We start from the raw sequence: 21,296 nt of genomic DNA on the forward strand, positions 1-21,296 counted from the left end.
CTGTCCCCCAGTTTAATTAAGGTAAACAGGTCCCACTGCCCAGAATGAGTTGGGATGAATACCCCTGTCCTGGAGGAAGAAAGTTGAATGGAACTGTTTCCCAGGAGGGGACTAGCGGCAAGCAGCAGGTTGCCGATGCGGCTGGAACCCAAAGCGGGCGCAGAGCATCGCAGGCATTCGGAGCAGCGGTTCGGAGGGAAACTTGGACGTGCTGGAGCTCGGGGGACCACGGTGGCAGACAGGACTGCGGTTAGGGCCGGGTGAGGCGGCCTCTGAGGGCTGCAGCGGCGCGCAAGGAGGTCACTGAGGCCGAGTCCTCCGCGGAGCGGCGACGCTGAGCGCTGCAGCGCGGGCGCGGGGTGTTTACTGGCGTCCTAGCAACCGGCGCGGACCCGGAGGCGCGAACCACGGTGCGGGCTTCCGGAGGCCGCTGCAGGTGAGTGCAGCCGCGGGGATCTCGCTGCTCCGGGGACCCCGCGCCCTGAGGAGTGCTTTGCAGGCGTTGGCGATGACTGAAAAACCGGGGCCCTCCCAGGCCCCGCTGCTGTTTCTCTGCTCACTCCCCATCCCTCTCCCACCTCCATCTGTTACCTTCCCCACCTCTGCCCGGTTCTGGGGGCCTCCGGCTCCTCTGACCCGTTTCCACCGGTTCCGGCTAAATCTGCTCCCCGAGCCGCTCTGGTTCCCCGTCGCTTCCCGCCTCTCCTTTCCTTTCCCTCCTCCCTCGCCGCTTTGCGTCCTTACTCTCAACTTGGTCTCTGCTGCCCCTTTCCGACCCCGTCTCAGAAAACTTAGCCCGCCAACTCCGACGCCTCCCTCTTGTAAGGTGTCAGATGGGTGCCAGCGTCGCACCGCGTTTGGGTCGGGTTTTATTCAGGGCCTCGTTCGTGTCAGTTCTGAAATTTTCATTTTTCTGTAGGTCCGGGTGTAGCTTCTCGATGCTGAGAATGCTGGTGTGCGCGCTGACTCCCCATTGATGTTACCAGCCACGAGTAGAGATTTCAGAGTGGATGGCCACATTTCCATTGCCTTCTAAAGAATTTGGTTTTGCTTCCGCTCCAGTGTCACAGAAATTGTTCACAAATGGGCTTCATTTTATTAATGATAGTGGAAGCTCAAAACGGATTTATAAAATGAAAAATTCTATCTACTGGATCAGTAGAGAAAAGGAGTGTGTGATTCCTAGTTTGTGTAGACAAACACACACGGAAACATTTTTCCTTTTATCCTTGAACATTTTTCTTTAAAATTTACTTTAAAGATATGCACTTATGTGTTTGCATGTATTCATCATAATCATGTTTTTTTTAGGCCAAAACCCCCTAATGGATTGGTGATGGGTAGACACCAGAAGCAGCCTATCTTGATAAGGATAAGTCTTGGGTTTTGTATATTTACCTGAGTTGTACTGACCATGCTTGAACACCACCTTTTTTTTTTTTTTTTTTCCCAGTAATATTGCACTTGTCTTCTGGATTGACATAGGCCCCCTAAGGTTTTCTTAGGGTTTCTCCTAACCAGCCTTCTTGAATAAAGCCTGTGTATCCCTGTGGTTCCTGGATCCCTTGCAGTAGAAAACAATTTGAATAGATTCAAATGTAAGTTTCACTTACATTTTTATAAAATTTCTCATGACAAAAAGAATTTATTTTTTGCATTTATTAGTTCCCTTTTAAGGTGTTTTCCAAGAAGTTATTCTATGGTATGTTGACCTCCACAATCTTATGTAATCTATGCAGTTTCACATTTTTCTTTAAAAAGGTGCAAGAAGGAAATGATGCAATCATTACATTTTTATAAGATCACCTCAACAAATGTATGCTTGAAATTAAAAAATGAACAGAACTGTCCATCAACACCTTTCTGTGTAAGATAAAACTATTTGCACTTATTTTTAGTTTATACTTATTCTCATGACATTGTGAAACTCAAGTGCCATACAAATGTCAATATATGCTTATATGTTTGAATCTAAAGCATTTTCTGTCAATTAACAATAGAAACAAAATAACAAAATTTGTACACTAATTATATATATTTTATTTCATTAGTGCTCATCTGTCTATCTTAATCAGTTGTTCTCAAATCTATTTGATCCAACACTTGGTTTTTGTAATAAAAATTCTGTAATGCTACTTTTGTATTCTGAAATCAAAATCATAGATAATAATCCTACGTATGTAATATGTTTTAAATATTTTAGCTTTAAATATTTATAGTACTCTACTTGTAAAATGAAGGAAAATTGAAAATAATTGTTAATTCTTGGGTACCATTACACTAGAATATATAAGGAAGTTGTCAGATGCTCCTGCCTTACATAGAATTACTGTGAATATAAAGTAGTTTCAAATGTAGGCTGATTCATATCTGTCATTGCAACTTTAATTTTGTCTATAACATTGCCACCAATAGCATGCCTTTCTAAAATGCTGAGCTCTTGGTAACATTCAGTGTAAAATGTAATATGTACAGTCTTCCTTTAATTTATATGATAGTTACAATCCTGGAAAATTCAGTGTATGTTAAAACTGAAAAAATCCTTGGTGATTTTTGTAAAGTAAGAAAAATTCCAGGCTCACATATTACTTATCTGAAGTTTTTCTCTGATCAGATACCTTGAAGTTTCAACAGAATTCTTCCTGTTGGATTATTGTCCTACCCAAAAGGACATTGGGCATCCTTGGTCTTCATCACTAAATGCCAATGATGTCCCCTTTCTTTCATTTTGGTAACTAGATATCTTTACAATATTTCTTTACTGCTTCCTAGCAGGAATTAGTGCCCTTTTCAGAGTGCTGAAATCCTTTTATTAGATTTCAAGATTTAATACAGTAGGGAAAGTTAAATCTCCAACTCACTTCTGTAGAATCTTATATTTCTGGATCATTGTAATAATGATGGATAAAAAAATCCTGAATATATTCTATATTTAACTTTGTAACCATTTAGCTAGTATTTTGGAAAGAAGATTTTAACAATCAGCATTATTACAAATGAGAACACATACAAGTATAGTTTATTTGAAAACAATACCTATTATGAATTAATATCAGAACTTGTTTTCAAACTTGATTCCTATTTAATATCACAGATAATGTCATCTTTTAAAAGATTTTTTTAAAAACTAATTTTGATTTAGCCAAGGTGAAATTTATTTCATTTTAATTTTGGTTTTAAATTTTATTATCAGACTGTTTTGATAGCCAAATTTAGATAAAAGTCTAAGACTTTCACTTCTTGTGTCTGTCTTAAAAAAGTTGCGACTTCCAACAAAATATTTCCATTCTTTGCAAGATAAATGGGCAGGGAATATGGAATTTAGATTGTTAAAATATTCTGAAGATAGGCTCGATAGGTTCTATACTAATTTTCAGAAAAAATTAAAATTATACTTCACAATTGCATTCTTATCATGTTTCCTTAATTCAGAAGGACTTGGGGAACTTACAAAGTCTCAGAGTAATTCTAAATGATGTCTGGCCCACATCAAATAAGCACTTCTCACTTAAACCTCCAGCACCGCAGCAAAGCTGTGAAGCAAGGCACATGTGCCAACCTCCACCAGTTCTTTTTTCCACTCTTTGAATTTTCTGTTTGGGTTTTCTGTCCAGCTGTTTGAATTCTCTTTCTTAAGCCTGAGACTATTAGAAAGAAGTTATTAATTTCAGAGCAGGCAGATATTGGAAAGTCCTTTGATACCAGTTTTACTTATTATTTAGTGTTAAACTATTTTACTGAATTGAGTAATTAGCTAATTAAAAACGGAATCTCTAGGATGAAGAAGCAGAATGTGGGTTGGGTTGTTCTGGTTTAAAATCTTGAAAACTGCTCCAGTGGGAAGGTGGATGCCGCTGCCTGGTCTAACTCTTTCTACTCTAACAGTGTGTGAGCTCAGATCTGAGGGTTAGCTGTTCCCATGGGCGTGGCACTCACAAGATCTGCACAATGGACCGCTGCTGGTTATGGCACTGGAACCCTGGAGAGTACCCCTCTGAACGAGGAGATATTGAAAGAAATTATTGTGTTTGTGGAGCATTTTATTTATAAATATCCCCACGAGGCGAAATTTGTTTTCGTAGAACCACTTGAATGGAATACAGATTTGGAGCCCTCAGCATTTGAATCAGGTTATATTGTCAGGTAAGCCATTTAATTACTTCTAGAATTGAATATCATCATTGTCCATATTTTTATTGATTGATTGTGGGTTTTGGGCAAGTCACTTAGCCTCTTTGAATCTCAGAAATCCTCTAAATGAGGGATTGTAAACTGGAGGCACTCAGATGAAATTTGAAGATATCTCAGTTGGCCAATGAAACTTTTTAAATTTAAATTTCTTTTTTTTTTTTTCTTTTTTAGAGAGGACACATCCTCCAGATCACCATTCCCAGCATTCACTGCTGCTTCATGCTTAGCCTGTCCATCATCCAAATTACCTGTCAGGTGTCAGTAGTCATACAAGTTTTGTGACCTCTGATGTAAACAAAATCCCTTCCAGTTCTTGAGTCTCATTTCCTGGAGTGATGGATACAATAATTAGTGCTGTTCTCAAATGAGATTCTTTTGAATAATGAGATTAAAAAAAATCCTACCCCCAGCTTAAATACTCAATGGGGTATCAGTTCATCTCTTTTGATCATAAGTAAATAAATATACATACATACATATATATATATATACATACATATACGTGTACACACTTAAATTGTATAATAAGCAAAAAAATGGTTGTTTTAGCAGGGGTGGAACCTCAGTTTATTGTATACCTAAAGCATTCTCTTTTCTACTTCCTTGTCCAATTTTGATTTTGCAAATATACTTTTAAAGTCCGACTTTTTCAAAAACAGTTCCCTAGCTGGCCGAAGGTTCCTGCACCTTTCCTCCTTCTTCCCTTTGGGATTATTTGTGACAATAAAGTCAGAAATTCATTTTTAGAACTGAAAATACATTCTTGAACTGCATTTAAGAACTCTTTAGTTCTTATTTTGGTCTTCCTTCTCTGTGAATTAAAATAACAAAGTTATTGGTGTATTTTATGTGTGTTTGACTCTACCAAGGGTCACTTTTTCCCAAAGTGCTGGTCATCTCTGATTGACTATTCCAGTCTGCATTGATCCCAACTAAGTTCAGTGTTTTTTCTAACCCTTGAAAGGTGAACTCATTTGCAAAACCAGTTAAAAATACATTAACTACTTGTACAAAGATGACTTTAAAGCAGATGACAGGAACGAATATCAAGATTTTTATAGTATCTGGCCTCTGTACTCATTCTATGTTCCAAGTACAAACACAACCACATCTGCCTACTAATTACATGGGTATAACACTCCTCCAATGTGTCACTGTTTTTCCTTCTCTATCCTTATTCAAATTCTTTTTGCTTTATTTTGTACTTATATCTCTTCATAGTCTTTATGTACAGCATTCCTTCCTAAGCAAGGTGTTTTGATACCATGTGCATTTTGAAATAACTACTCCAATTGTCTTCCTTCTGACAGATTTACTATGCAGCTTTTTTGTAGGATAATTTTTGTAGACGTTGTTTTGATTTTTGACCTTTATTGATGATATCATTGATGTTGAGGATGAAAGAGGTTTGGTACTATCCCTTATTGTATTGGAAGGAATCCATGCTTGTGTGACTGATGAAACCGGATAGGTACTGCTCGCTTCGAAGAATGCAAAGAATACAGCTGAGATTTTGGTGACAAAAGAAGATACCAAATGCTTCCCTCCAGGTCTTGACTATACTTCTTATTCTGTGCACCAAACCCTGCGATGTTCAGAAATGCATAACCACTCTGCATTTGCTACCTTTAGCAACGAAACAAATGAGATAAACCAGAGCCAGAGATGCTCTTCTTGACTAGAAGAAATTATTATTAAAATAGCCCCAACATTAGTGCCTTCTTTGCTCTTTGGTTTACCTGAATTCATCTGGCTTAGCTTCTGACTCTCAGTGCACTATTTATACATTTACTTGAAGTGGAGATGCTGTTTTCCTTTCAGATCTGTGTGTCTACATATAAGGACATAGTCGTCACAAAAGACTTGGGTCTGGAGTCCCTTGGTTGTGTTTCTACCACTTAAGAATGTCGTTGGATGTTTTCGTATAAAGGAAGGCGTTTTTCCTGGCACATGTACTTTCTCTCAGGTCTCTCATTCTGAGACAAATCAGTTTTATCTATCCTGAGTCTGTGAAGTAGGTAAGCAATCCCTTTGTATTGGTCTCTGCCGATATTGATGGGACTATATTTATATTTGTGGTCTCATTTCTCATTTGCTTTTGTACATCTCCAAATGCATTCTCTGTGGCAGACAATAAAAGTTGGATCAGCCTTCTGAATTAGGCCAGTGAACATCTGATACTTGAAACAGATCCTTTACACATATTGAAAAGGTCTTTCATTTCATCACCATCTTCTTTCCCTTTGTGGAGGCTGCTATTAATTGAATAACCACCACACTTTTCACATGTTGCATAATTCATCTTTTCCTCTAGAATTGTTTCCAACCAATGTATCCTATAGTAACATCTGTCATCATCTCTCCATGTTTAACTTGTTCTGGGAAAGTATCCTTACATTAATTTCCACAGAAATCATAGATCTCTTTTTATTACCATTTGCAGTTGCTTTTGTTCTTATCAGGAAAAATGAGATAAATAATCTTCCTAAAACATCTCAGAATGAATTCCCAATTCATTGTCAACTAAGGACAATTGACACCAGTCAATGTGTAATACCATCTGTATCAGTCAGTTTTTCATTGCGGTAACCAAAATATCCAACAAGAACTATTTAGAGGAGGAAAAGTTTATTTTGGCTCATGGTTTCAAAGGTTTCAGTTCGTGGTTAGCTGAGTCCTTTGCTCTGGAACGTTGCAAAGGACATAGTAGAGGAAAATTTCCCAGCTTATGGCAGCAGCAAGGAGAGAGAAAAGGAGAGGGTTGGTGGGGTGTGGAGGTGTGTCAGGGACAAGTTACAGTCCCCAAGACCATACTCCCAGTGACCTACTTCCTCCAGCCATGCTCCACTTGCCTACAGTTACCACTTTAGTAATCCATTCAAATTATTAATTTATCAAATGGAGTAATCCACTGATGAGATTACAGTTCTCATAATTTAAGCAGTTCATCTGTGAACATTCTGGTATGCCTAAGACGAGTTGTTTGGGAGACACCTCAGATCCAAACCCTAATATCATCGATTGGTGGTATACAGAGCTGAGTTGATTTGATTCTCTAGAATGGAGATTGGGAAATTTATAAATTAGACAATAATTCAGAATCATTATGGAAAAAATATTATTACCTGTTGTTTTCTTTCCTTCTCTGATGGAGCTGTTTTCTGAATCATGTTTGCTCTGTTATTATAAATGTTTTACTTGCAAATATCATTCCACTGTGTCTCAGTGATATGTATGAGTTGGGACAAAATTATATGTTCGTTGGAGTTCTGTGTAAACAGTAAATTAGATTATCTGAACAATAATCCTGGTTCCTGCACACTTTGTAATGCACACTTTGAGCACAATTTATACTTTTTGGGCCTTAGTTTTCTGATCAATATTGAGTATTGATCACCCAACTTAAGAAAATGAGTAATTTGAGTTCCTTCCCCAATTTCAGTTTAAAAGTCTTTCCATCAGGACAGTGGATTTCATTAGCACCACATTCTTCTTGACCTTCATAAACTGGGCGCATTATTTTTCTTTCCAAGAGCATATCCTTCACGTGTTAGAAATGGTGAAGCTGGAACCTGAAACTTACTCTTATGCATCCTCTCTAAGGCTGGTGTTTCCCACTTCTCTTTTAAGGTACAGACTTCAACGGGTACCAGCTGTGAAACATGCCACCCTGACTTTCTGTCCTCCAATTTCTCATCAAGGTGTTGGCAGAGCCATTGTTCCTTCTGGAAGATCAGGGAGAGTTTGTCCTTTCCTTTCCCGGCTTCCTGAAGGCCCCTGCCTTCCTTGGTTCATGGGCTTGCATCTCTCTAACCTGCTTCCATTGTCATTTCACCTTCTCTGACTCTGACTCTCTTGTCCTCCTCTTATAGGGATAATTGAATCACATCTGTCCCAGATAATCCAGAATAGTCTTCTTATCTTAAGAACCTTGACTTGATCCATTTGCAGAGTCCCTTTTTCCATGTAAGGGGATGAATTCACAGATTTGGGGGATTAGGATGTGGGCATTTTGGGGAATTTTACTCTGCTTCCCATAGTCCCTAAGTACTTGTGTCTATTCTAGTGAGATAATGACATGGTCTGCATAATTGTTTCCCAAAGGCCCATGTGTCTTAGTCCTCAGTTTGGTGTTTTAAGAACCTTTAAGAGGTGGTAGAACTTTTAAGAGGTGCAGCCTAATGGAAGGAAGCTAGGTCGTTAGGAAGGGGATATTGTTTCCCTTGGCCCTTCTCTTCTTTTCTTTTTGCTTCCAATCTCCATAAGGTAAGCAGATTGCACTACCACGCTTTCCCTGCCATGGTATATTTGCTTGCCATAGGCCCAAAGCAACGGGGCCAAATGGTCATGAACTGGAACTATAAGGCAAAATAAACTTTTTTCTTTTTAAGTTTAGTATCATCAGTATTTTACAGTAACCAAAAAACTAATGGTAACAGTGTTAAGTAATATGGACCTGTCATATCCATTCTTCCTGGTGAACTAGGCACATTTCATATCTACTTATCTTCATTGCAGTTTAAAGGCATTAGATCAGGTCTTAACATGTGAGCAGTTTTATCAGGGATATCAACAGGTAATAAAAAATAAGATGGACAGTTTAATCAATGTTATAAGTGGTAGAAATTGGTAGAAATTTTATTTCCACAAAAATGCCGTAATAATTTTAAAAGCCAACCTAAATATTTTAAATGGGAAAAAATTAAAATTGACAGAAACAGAAATCCAGGAGACCCAATCATTTATGATCAGGAAAAGCCCATTTAGAAAACTGCCTATTATCCTAAGGTGAACCAAATGAGTGAGCTCAGCGTGGGAAGATAATCCACAAAGAGGATGTAGTTTGCCTTTTTTTCATAGCTTTTTTGTTCATAAATACAGTGTAGAGAAGAAAATTCCTAACCACTAATCATCGTGGTGTAAAAAATTTATAAACAAGATAACATTAGAAATCCTGAAGCATACATGGTTCTGTAGAACTAGTACTTTTTAATAAAAAGGTATCAGAAACTAACATATTGTTAGAGAAACAAAATTGAAAGCTGCGATTCGTTGAGTTCATTTGCGAATTCTGGAAATGGCTTAACGTTTTCTTTCTGGATAAATCCTGTTGCTCACTATGATTGCTGGTAAGTTTGGGGATTTAAATATCTGAGGGTGTAGGCAAAGAAGGAAAATAGATTTGCTTCCAAACAGAGGTATTTATATTTCCTGTGTTTTAGAATGAGACACAGCAATAATCTGTCTAAATGTCTTAAATTTAACTTCCACTGACTTCCAGGTATCACAAAGCTTTCATTTTTTTCTTTCCCTTTTTAGTGAAACGACAGTCAAATCAGAAGAAGTTGATAAAAATGGACAGCCTTTGCTGCTTCTCTCTGTACCACAAATTAAAGTTAGGAGCTTCGGGCAACTGGCACACTTTTTATTTATTGCCAAAGATACAAAGCTGAAGGAAGCACAAGCATGTATTGAAGGTGATATTTGTGCCCCCATCTGGGATTTGAACTTTTAGAATCATAATCTTTTGTGTGTGTGTGTGTCTGTTTGTGTGTGTGTGTGTGTGTGTGTGTGTGTTCATGTGCACGCACATGCATGTGCACCACGAGGTCATTTACTAAGGTCTCTTAAGAAAAGATCCACCATTTAAAAGGTGAAAAGTCATATGTAGCACTTCATGAGAATGCCATTTATTTTCCTTACTAAACTGCTATGTTCATATCAAATTTCTGCCTTAAAATAAAAGGCCTGATCCTTTACCATTAGTAGGCTTGTAGGATTCTAATTTTTGCAGGTGGTTTAGCTGGAAAGCCAAGTGTCCTGTAGTCTATAAGGTCACATTGGAAGAGAAGAGAAATCTCCAGGACCAACATTTGAATTCACTCTCTCCCCTCACATACTGCCATGATGGATGATAATTTGTTTCCTATAAGATGAATGTGGGGTCTTCCTTTAGCAGAGATAGTCCTTAATATATCCCATTTCCATTTTTCTTGGTCATATTCCACTGTACATCTCACAACTTTCTGTGAATAGTTACATTTATTCAACTCGGCAGGAAATGTTTTTCTTCTTCATCAAAGATATGCAATGAGCTCATTGTCATCAAACCATCTAACATGCAAAAAATAATGTGATTGTTTTCCTGCTATAATTGTGTTATATATATTTCTTTTCAGCAGAAATGCCTAATCATAGGTAATGATGTGTTGTCTGTGTTATGCTTTTTTTGAGTTACACGCCCATGGATCCCAACATAAAGTCCTTGAGTTCTGTCCATTTCTGTGTGAGGTGGGCAGATTGTCCTTAAAAAAAAAAAAAAAAAAAAAAAGTCAGTCATCTCAGAATAGCAACATCTTTTTGTCTCATGCCTACTCTTTATTTTGGGGGCTCTGTGCACATCAAAGGTGCTGTCCTGAGAGGAATGAAATCTTGTGTGTAAAGCTAACTACATGGTGGTTAACAGATGAGTCAATACGTGGAATGCAATATATATCTGGTTTGGCTAAATATTCTTTCCTACATTTTGTCATTCCTATAAGAGTTTAGATAACATCCTTAGTTTCAGGTCTCAATTGCATAGTACAGGCAATTTGGTAGTCAGATTTATATCTTCTCTTAGAATTGACCTTTATGAATTTTTTAATGGTTTTTAACATTTTGTTTTTAATTTTTATTTTATTTTTTATTGGTTCTTTTTAGTTATACATGACTAATGGTGGTTCTATTCCAGTTTTTTGAGGAATCTCCATATTGCTTTCTAGAGTGGTTGCACCAATTTGCAGCACCACAAGCAATGTATGAGTTACCTTTTTTCCCCACATCCCCACCATTCATTGTTACTTGTATTCCTTTTCTTTTTTTTTTGTACTGGAGATTGAACTCAGTGGCACTCAACCACAGAGCCACATGTCCAGACCTATTTTGTATTTTATGTAGAGACAGGGTCTTACTGAGTTGCTTAGTGCCTTGCCGATACTGAGGCTGGCTTTGACTTGTGATCCTCCTGCATCAGCCTCCTGAGCCTCTGGGATTACAGGTGTGTTCCACTGTGCCTGGCTTGTTACTTGTATTCTTGATAATTGCCATTCTGATGGGAGTGAGATGAAATTTCAGTGTAGTTTTAATTTGCATTTCTCTAATTGGTAGAGATGTTGAACATTTTTTTATGTATTTGTTGACTATATGTCTTCTTTTGAGAAGTGTCAGTTCTGTTCTTTTGCCCATTTATTGATTGGATTATTTAGGGTTTTGGGGGGGATGTTAAATCTTTTGAGCTCTTTGAATATCCTGGAAATTAATGCCTTATCTGAGGTGCAGGTGTTGAAGATTTTGTCCCATTCTGTGGGCTATCCCATTCTTCATACCCTTGATTATTTTCTTTGCTGTGAAGAAACTTTTTAACGATGTCATCCCAATTAGTGATTTTAAATTTTACTTCTTGAATTAAGGATCTTATTAAGGAAGTCAGTTTCTGACTTGATATGTTGGAGTGTTGGGCCTATATTTTTTTCAAACAGGTGCAGGGTTTCTGGTCTAATTCCTAAGTCTTTGATTCATTTTGAGTTGAGTTTTGTATAGGGTGAAAGATGGGGTAAATTTCATTCAACTACATATGGATTTTCAGTTTTCCTAGCACCATTTTGAAGCACATTTGTTTTCTCCAATATATATTTTTGGTGCATTTGCCTAGTATGAGGAATCATATTTATGTGAGACTGTCTCTGTGTCTTTTATTCTGTACATTGGTCTTCATGCCTGTCTTGGTGCCAATACCATGCTGTTTTTGTTATTATAGCTCTGAAGTATAATTTAAGGTCTGGTATTGTGATGCTTCCTGCTTCACTTTTCTTGCCAAGGATTGCTTTGGCTATTCTGGGTCTCTTATTTTTCCAAATGAATTTTGTGACTACTTTTTCTAATTCTATGAAGAATGTCATTGGAATTTTGTTGGAAATTGCATTCAATCTGTGTAGCCCTTTTGGTAATATGGTCATTTTTACAATATGAATTCTGCCTATCTAAGAACATGTGAGGTCCTTCCATCTTCTAAGGTCTTCTTCAATTTCTTTCTTTAGTGTTCCATTGTTTTCATTTAAGAGGTCCTGTACCTCTTTTTTTTTAGATTGAGTCCCATGTATTCTTTTTTTGAGGCTATTGTGAATGGGATGGTTTCACAGATTTTTATGACATGACAACCAAAGGTTGATGAGTTGAATTGCTAGGTAAATGGCTGATTCCTTGTTGTCTTTCTCATGGCTTCTTTTCTCCCTACCCAGGCAGTCTTTTCCTCAGCCTTAAGCCTTTAATGCAATTTCCTGGTGGCATAGCCATTTCCTGTTGGAAAGTTAAGGCACCATTTCAATCAAGTCAAGCTTTCTGAACTACTCCAATTGGTATTTCCCTCTCCCTGTCCCAATGAATATGTATTTTCATCTTTCTTGAAGTGTTCCATTCCAAACAAGTTTTTCACCCTTTCTCCCTCATTTCAACTACCTTATTTTTTGATATTTCTCTGTTTTAAGCATCTCTAGGTTCATATTGTACATCTGTGTCAGCCTTGATCATGAGTTTATATTTAAATTTTTGTCTATAATAGTCGTACATATGTAAGTGGCTATATCTGTTTTTCTAACACTAACATCAGAAGGCATTGAGAATATAAGCAGTTAGAACAAGTGGGAAAGACTGACAGTAGATCTGTAGTTGAAGGAATCCTGCTGTTTGGGAAAGAAAGCATTTATGAACCTTGAGCACCGAGACAGAGACACATTTCTAGAGCTGATTCTTTTAAGGGGATTAGTATTTATCTCTAAATCAATTCTGAATCTACGAATTGAATACCTGTTCCAAACAATGCTTCATCATCAATAAGTCCAGGAGAGCAGAGGTCGGGGGAGGAAGCCAATTGGTCTTGGTCTTTGTCCTGTTAGGGAGATAGTATACATAGATGATATAATACAAGCAAAACATATCAAGAGGTCTAAGAAAGTTCCTAAGTATAATAGAATCTCAGAAGTAGAGATGAATTGGGTCAATCGGAGAAAGCTTAATGAAGGAAATACATATAAGGGGGGATTTGATAGATTTGTTATTCTTTGTGTTTTTGTAGTAAAAGACAAGAGGACTATTTTTATTCACCTTTCTTTTTTGTCAGGTAACAGAGACCCTGTAGTAAAAATCTTGGGCTCTGAATTTGGTGAAATGAAAGAAGACTCCATGGCCCTAAATATCCTTAATAAAATCAGCACAGATGATGACCCTGAAAATGAGATTAAGATGAAAATTGCCATATTGCTTAAGCAACTGGATCTGCACCTCCTCAATCATTCCCTAAAATATATTTCACTGTGAGTGTTTTATCAGAGATATCTCTAAAACTTAGTTGCAAAAGTTGCTTTCAGAGTTTAGGGGAAAAATGCAAAAAGATAAAAAGTATGGAAATTATGTATTTTCAAAGACTCTTAAGACAATGAAAAAGTCTTAAATTATAGCACAAATACCATAAAGAGTTTGTGTAGTGCCAAATGTGTTCATATTTATAGTATTTTCTGGTTGTATGAAATTATTAAAAATGTAACAAATATTTGCATATAATTAATGTTACATCCAATATGAATCACTAATTCCTCAATGTTTTGATAGCGTTGTTACAAGATTAAAATGTGGCTAAATTTAACTGCAATTTTAATTACAAAAAAGAGAGATTCCTTTTTATATAGTGAAATGTATTCATGTGTTTCCTATAGATTCTGTTTTAAAGCACTTAAGATAATTTTTAAAATATTTATTGCAGACAAATAAATTTAAATCCAAAGACAGTTAAGAAAGATATAGAGCTGCTCCAACGTTTCTCAGGAAAAGGAGAACAAACAGTCTTGGAATCTATTGAATATACCTCAGGTTTTGTATCAGATTCATTTTACTTATTTATTTACTTTTTTGTAATTACATTTCTGAAAATTCTTTCCTTGGCTATATCAGAATTGCATATTTAAGAAAATGAAAACTTAAAATTTGTACAGTATTTTGTTGAGGCCAATACATTTTACAGAACTTGAGGTTGAACTTCATTAATGACTTGATGATTGATTTCAGATTATGAGTTTACAAATGGTTGTCGAGCCCCGCCTTGGCGACAGATGTATGGGGAAATATGTTATGTGCTGGTAAAACCCCACGATGTTGAAGCTTTGTGCATTACTTGCAGCGCAGAAGGAGTGTTTTTAAATGGTGTAAGTAATTTCTTTTTTTTTTCTCTTCTTTTTTTTTTTTTTGCAGTGCTGGGGATTGAACCCAGGACCTTGGGCTGGCAAGGCAAGCACTCTACCGACAGAGCTATCTCCCCAGCCCATAATTTCTTGAAAACATAATTAAAGCCAGTTGACTTAAGGTCTTTATAAATGCTGGTTTGTGTCTTGGGTTGAGTCCTGATGACCACAGAGATTAGAATACTGTGTCATAGGAATGAAGCAAATTCCTTTTCTGTTCTTCTGCTGGGCAAATTCAAAATTGTCCCAGAATCAGCTTCATTGTTCATCATTTGGGGTCGTTAAGTCAGCCTCCTAAGAAACAGACTTCAAAGTGACCCATTTCACTTTATAAAACTAAAACCACCTTCATATAATATGTTCCTGGATTAGTTACATAGCCACTGAAGGAAAGAAAAGGCAAATGAGGGCACTGAGGTAATACATAAGTAATAACTTCAGCTTCCATCCTAAGAACTGAAGGGACAAAGAGAAGCAGAGGGGATTATCCAAATTTAAAAGCTTAGAGGAAGTGTCCCATGACCCTGGGACCTGGACCTCTGGAGAGGAGGCCACTTCTGGGCTGTGCTGATTCCCTCTGAGCCTGTCAGTCTCTACAAAACTGAGACACAGACCTTTGGGGAGCGGGTGCTACCCAGTTAGTGCTGGTAACTGAGGAGCTCAGAGGAGAATCCAGAGGTGGGACCAGGACCAACGAAGATGAAGCACTGGTCAGCCGATGGTGATATTTCCGAGGAGGTGTGACGAGTCTGGTTGTGGGACTGTGGAAACAACAACTGAAAATTGGTAGCAGTGGTTGCTTCTAAAAGCAATCACCACTGCCAGGGGTAAAGAGCCATTCCTGGATAAATCTATCAGGGAAGGTGGCCACAAACAGGAAGTTGCATGTCCCTCCTTCCTCTTGCAGCTTTCAGTCTTGAGCTTCCTGTCTCCTGAATCTAACCTAACCTAGCAAAGAAGATGTATAGCTTTGCAAAGTCCCAGTTCACATATCACAGAGTCCGGGTGGGTGGGTGGACTCTGAGCTGAGATAAGCAGAACATGGCTTTTTGAATCTTCAGTATTAGAACACTTTATTTTGGGACTTATCCCAATTCACAGAACTAACTATAAACATTGTCAATCAGTCCAGGGTTCTTTTGCTCAATTTGAGATAGAAATCCTTATCAAATGAAGGAGATGTTATTGGGGCTTATGCTCAAGAACAAGGGAGGCAACACAGGGGATGGGGTTTCAGGACTGACTTTCTGAGAGATGGCAGATAAAATTTTTATAGTTTGCTGACTGTGCAGGTGCCATGGTGGTTTTCACCCAAGGTCCAGGATTTCTATACATGCCTCACATGATCTGCACTCAGCATGGAGGTCTGTACTCTGCACAGCGATGTGCTCAGGTGCATTGGGTCCCTTGGTGCTCCCCTGGCAGAAAAATGGTGGAGGGCTCCTTGTGGCCCCTCCAGGAAGATCATATAGTTGTCAAGCCCAGGTCTCCTATGCAAGTGGAGGCTGCAGGTAAGATGCTCTTGAAGAAAGCTGGTGGCTTAGATAAGGCTGTCTTGGGAAATATATTCTGTAGAAACCAGCTTTATATTAAAGATGGAGAACATGATGAGGAAATTGGACTTTTTAAAAATTCTGCTTAGTTTACTTCTCTGCAACATGCAGTCCTCCTTTGATGCAAATTTTGGACTTAAAAGCAAAATTCCACAAGGAGGACCCAGATCCTCAATGAGGAGCAGCTATTACAGGGGACAGCTTGGAGAGCTGTTAACACCCTGGCTTGGGTTACTATCAAAATGCTGGTGCTTCTTCCTTGGTTATATGCAGGTATCTCTCTCTTCAGGTGCACTTTTAAGTGCTTTTCTTATTAGCATACATGTCATGTATTTCTGCACAGAGAAGGTAGACCACAATTTCACTTTTTGGTTTGTTTTGATATTTTAGAAAAATAAAATCTCTAATTAGAAAATAGACAAAAAGAATGATTTTATTTGACCTAGAGGGGAATCAAGGAGTCTTTGTTTCCATCAAAGGCTATTGATCTCTATATGTACAATTTTACTTGATATGGAAAAATCTAAGTATTCCTCTCAGGTTTAAAAATTGAAAAGGATGATAAGAATATTCAATAATTTAAAAAAGATTAAAAACAGAGTGGTTGTGAGTATGTATGTACATAATCTGTTATGGCAGAATAATGGTATAGGAAAGAAAAGGAAAATGAGGAAATAAAGGGACAAGAAGGAAGAGGAACAGGAGCAGAAGGATGGAGGGACAGATGGTTCTACAGAGATGGTAATCCTGAAAAACGAGCCCATAAAACCCTGTTACCTGAAGAGCAAGAGCAGAATATGATAAACAGAAACATAGGCTTTTCTATGGTGACAGTCTACCCTTGAGGCGTTTTTATGACTTCATCAGCTAAGGTTCTTGATGTCACAATGCATTTTTCACAGTAGAGAACTATAAGTCATAGAGTTCTCTGCTGAATAGCCAAATTCTCTACGTGCATTTGGAAGGTACTGAGTACATGCTGAATGGATGGTGAATGAATGAATGGATAATATTAAGTTCAGGGAGGAGGGTTTCGTCTCTATGTTTCATGTACAATGACTTTCACATGACTGGGCGTGCTGGTACACACCTGTAGTCTCCACTGTTTGGGAGGCTGAAGTAGGAGGATCATTTGAGTTCAGGATGTCACGACCAGCGTGAGGAACACAATAAGACCCTATCTTAAACAAACAAACAAACAAACAAAAAAACCAGCAGAACTACCACATGGATGAGAGGGAGAGAGAGGGAGGGAAAGGACAAATCTATATCTATGCTTACTTTTACTGTACTGATCAGGATCTTTATTCCTATCGCTTTAATCATAGCACCAAACTTTTTCTCTCAAAGGGCAAAACAGATGAAGAGGGAGACATTGATTATGAAAGAAAAGGTGAAGTTTATAAAGACCTTGTCACATTTTTAAAAGAAAAGTCAGCAGTGTTTTCAGAAAATATGTCAAGACAGGTACGTTTTGTAGTCTCTTGAACTTTCACAACTTTATCTTACTAGAGCTTTCTATGGCATAAAAAATCAGAAGAGTAAAGTTGCCTATTTTGGACATTGTTTTTAATGAGTAGAGTGTTTTCACAATATAATATAAAATAAATATTGCAAAAGGAGCACTTGAAAAATGTTTCTGATGGGGCTGGGGTGTGGCTCAGTGGTAGAGTGGGTTTGATCCTCAGCACCACTAAATAAATAAAGGTAAAAATATGTTTCTGATTTTCTTTAGGTGATAAGCTAAATATTACAAATTGCTTTCTAAGTAGGATTTTGTCCTCTTTGCTTTTGAACAAATGACACTAAGAACAAAAGACTCAGCTCCGTTAATGACTCCTAGATGTTCTGATTACGTATCCTTTCTGGTCATCCCATGATCATATCTACTTCGATTGCCCCAGTGAGTGTTCAGCACATGCGCACAAGAATGTGCTTCTTAGGGGAAATGCTTTTAGGCTTCCACCATTGAGTAAGATGTTAGCTATAGATATTTCATACATGCCCTTTGTCTTGCTGAGGAATTTCTCTTCTGCTCAATTTTTCTTTTCTTGATACACCTCATCATTTGGTGGGTTTCCTGGAAGAAAGAAGCACATAAACAAATGGAAACAAGTTGATAGCACATTCAAAACTATCCTTATTCTTCTTTTTCAGTTGTTGTTTCTGGAATAGTGGTTTGAAAATCATTTTCTTAGCATTTTAAGGCTTTTCCCCCTATTTGATCTGCTTATTTTGTCTTTCCCCCTCTTCAGAAGCCTTTAGGATCTTCCCTGATGTTCTCTAATCTTCATGGAATGTTTTTTGCTAGTTCTTTGTTTTTCACAAATTATGGTACATGTCCTTCAGAACTGGAAAAATATTTCCCACATTATATCTGTAATTGTTTTTCATATCTGGTCTCCGGAACTCTTGTTAGTAGAATGTTGGGCTTCTGATTTTTCTGATCCTCTGATTTTCTTTTTTCTCATCCCTACCCCAGCATGACTTTCGGAAAACATTTTATTTTTACTTGATCTTCCAAACATTGTACATGTTTTCAGATTTTAAATTCTCTGTTTTTAATGTTATGTTTTTTGATTTTTATAGATTTTTGGCACTTGTTTGATGAATTTTCTATCTTCTTTCAGTATATTGCTAGTAGTTATTTTTAAAGCTTGTTTTTTATATTAGTCAGGGTTCTCCAGGTAAACAGATCCAATGGGGAAGGAATGTGGGAGAAAAGGAGAGAAAAAGGGAAAGAAAGAAAATGACAGAGAGGGGAAGATATTGGCTCATGCAGTTGAGGGTGCCAGTAAGTCTGAAATTTGTAGGGCAATCTAGCAGGCTGGCAACTCAGGTAAGAGTGACAGTTCAGTCTGGAGTCATAAATCCATAAGGCAGCAGGTTGGAAACTCAGGAAGGGTTTCTATGTAGTCTTGGGGAGATTTCTTTTTTTTTTTTCCATGTCCTTTTTTTTTTTTATTGTAAACAAATGGGATACATGATACATGTTGTTTCTCTGTTTGTACATGGCATAAAGGCAGAGATTTCTTTCTTTAGAAAACTTGTCTTCCCCATAAAGGTCATTACCTTATTGAAAGAGATCCACTCACATATAGAAGGTAATCTACTTTATTCAAAGTTTACTGACTTAAATGCTTATCACGTCTGAAAAGTACTTATACAGCAATATTTAGAAGACGTATTTGACCAAAATACTGATCCTAGCCATGTTAACACCTAAAATTAACCACTGAGGCCTAAATTAACAATTATACTTTGTTTGCAGCATTATTTCACTTGCCTTCCCCTCTCTTTTTGTTTTGGTTTCTCTCTTATGTTAGATATTTATCATAAGGGTATAAATTTCTCAATTTCTCCAAAGCCAGGCAGATAAGCCCTGTGTCTGTGGGTTGGACTACTCAGCAGCTAGACCTGACAATGGAGTCTTTTGAGAAGGGATTATTTGAGGTACATAGATGCTCCATTGTTTGGGGCATAAATATTTATGATTGTGTGTCTTGTTGATGTATGTTTCTTTTAAGCAGTATGAAGTACTTCTTTATCTCGTCTGATTAATTTTGGCATGAAGTCCACTTTATCTGATAAGAGATTGGTAACCCCTGCTTATTTACGTGGTCCATGTGAGTGGTATATTTTTTTCTCATTTTTTCACCTTCAGTGTGTGGATTTCTTTGCCAGTGAGGTGAGTCTTTTTCAGACAGCTAATTTGGTCTTGTTTTTCAATCTAATCTGCCAACCTATGTCTTTTGATTTAGATCATTAACATTCAGTGTTATTATTGAGAGATGATTTTTATTTCTTGCCATTATGATTTATTTCCATTGTTTAAACTGGATTTGATTCTCCTCTGATTGACTATGCTAGTGGAATCTCCCAATGCTGATTTTCATTTTTACTTTTCATTTCTTCTTCAAGAAATATTTTGAGTATGTTTTGTAGTGAAAGCTTTCTACTTATGAATTTCCGTTAGCTTTTTGTTAATCATGGAAAGTTTTTTTATATCACCTTCAATTTTGAAGCTTGGTATCCATTTTCTTTCTTTTTTTAATTTAATTTTTATTTTTTTAAATTTATTTTTATTGTAAACAAATGGGATATATGTTGTCTCTGTTTGAACATGGAGTAACAGCATACCATTTGTGTAATCATTCATTTACATAGGGTAACGATGTTTGATTCATTCTGTTATTTTTTCCTTCCCCCCATCTCTCCCACCCCTCTTTTCCCCACTATACAGTCCCTCCTTCCTCCATTCTTGCCCCCTCCCACCCCCCATTATGTGTCATAATCCTCTTATCAGGGAGATCATTCGTCCTTTGGATTTTTGAGATTGGCTTATCTCACTTAGCAAGATATTCTCCAATTTCATCCATTTGCCTGCAAATGCCATGATTTTATTATTCTTTATAGCTGAGTAATATATATATATATATATCACAGTTTCTTTATCCATTCATCAATTGAAGGACATCTAGGTTGGTTCCACAGTCTGGCTATTGTGAATTGAGCAGCTATGAACATTGATGTGGCTGCATCTCTGTAGTATGCTGATTTTAAGTCCTTTGGGTATAGGCCGAGGAGTGGGATAGCTGGGAATAATGGTGGTTCCATTCCAAGTTTTCTAAGGAATCTCCGCACTGCTTTCCAGAGTGGCTGCACTAATTTGCAGCCCCACCAGCAATGTATGAGTGTACCTTTTCCCCCACTCCTCTCCAACACCTATTGTTTCTTGTATTCTTGATAATCACCATTCTAATTGGGGTGAGATGGAATCTTAGGGTAGTTTTGATTTGCATTTCTCTTATTACTAAAGATGGTGAACATTTTTTTTTTTCATATGTTTGTTGATTGCTTGTAGATCTTCTTCTGTGAAGTGTCTGTTCATATCCTTAGCCCATTTGTTGATTGGGTTATTTGTATTCTTGGTGTAGAGTTTTTTGAGTTCTTTATACATTCTGGAAATTAGTGCTCTATCTGAAGTATGAGTGGCAAAGATATTCTCCCACTCTGTAGGCTCTCTCTTCACATTGCTGATAGTTTCCTTTGCTGGGAGAAAGCTATTTAGTTTGAATCTATCCCAGTTATTGATTCTAGCTTTTATTTCTTGTGCTATGGGAGTCATGTTAAGGAAGTCTGATCCTAAGCGAAGATTTGGACCTACTTTTTCTTCTATAAGATGCAGGGTCTGTGGTCTGATTTCAAGGTTCTTGATCCATTGTGAGTTGATTTTTGTGCAGGGTGAGAGATAAGGGTTTAGTTTCATTCTGTTGCATAT

At 37.4% G+C, this 21,296-nt stretch overlaps 1 protein-coding gene across 5 annotated transcripts in view; it reads left to right on the plus strand.

Moving 5' to 3' along the window:
* Positions 1 to 387: 387 nt before the first annotated feature.
* The window catches only part of ODAD2 (outer dynein arm docking complex subunit 2), a 176,317-nt gene continuing 155,408 nt past the window's right edge, over positions 388 to 21,296 (plus strand). For 2 of the 5 annotated variants that reach the window (XR_013758247.1, XM_079106903.1), the window contains exons 1-8: positions 388 to 436; positions 1,454 to 1,598; positions 3,886 to 4,143; positions 9,511 to 9,668; positions 13,349 to 13,541; positions 13,988 to 14,094; positions 14,290 to 14,426; positions 17,366 to 17,482. Coding sequence is in view for 4 of the 5 variants with exons in the window: in XM_079106903.1 (XP_078963029.1) it covers positions 3,920 to 4,143; positions 9,511 to 9,668; positions 13,349 to 13,541; positions 13,988 to 14,094; positions 14,290 to 14,426; positions 17,366 to 17,482 (936 nt within the window). In the remaining variant the exon portion in view is untranslated. Of the gene's footprint in view, positions 437 to 1,453; positions 1,599 to 3,885; positions 4,144 to 6,072; positions 6,210 to 9,510; positions 9,669 to 13,348; positions 13,542 to 13,987; positions 14,095 to 14,289; positions 14,427 to 15,947; positions 15,974 to 17,365; positions 17,483 to 21,296 lie in introns of those variants that run through there. The other 3 variants (XM_079106904.1, XM_079106905.1, XM_079106906.1) reach the window with 3 other exon arrangements.

The sequence above is a fragment of the Sciurus vulgaris genome (genome assembly GCF_902686455.1).
Source record: "Sciurus vulgaris genome assembly, chromosome: 12".
Taxonomy (NCBI): domain Eukaryota; kingdom Metazoa; phylum Chordata; class Mammalia; order Rodentia; family Sciuridae; genus Sciurus; species Sciurus vulgaris.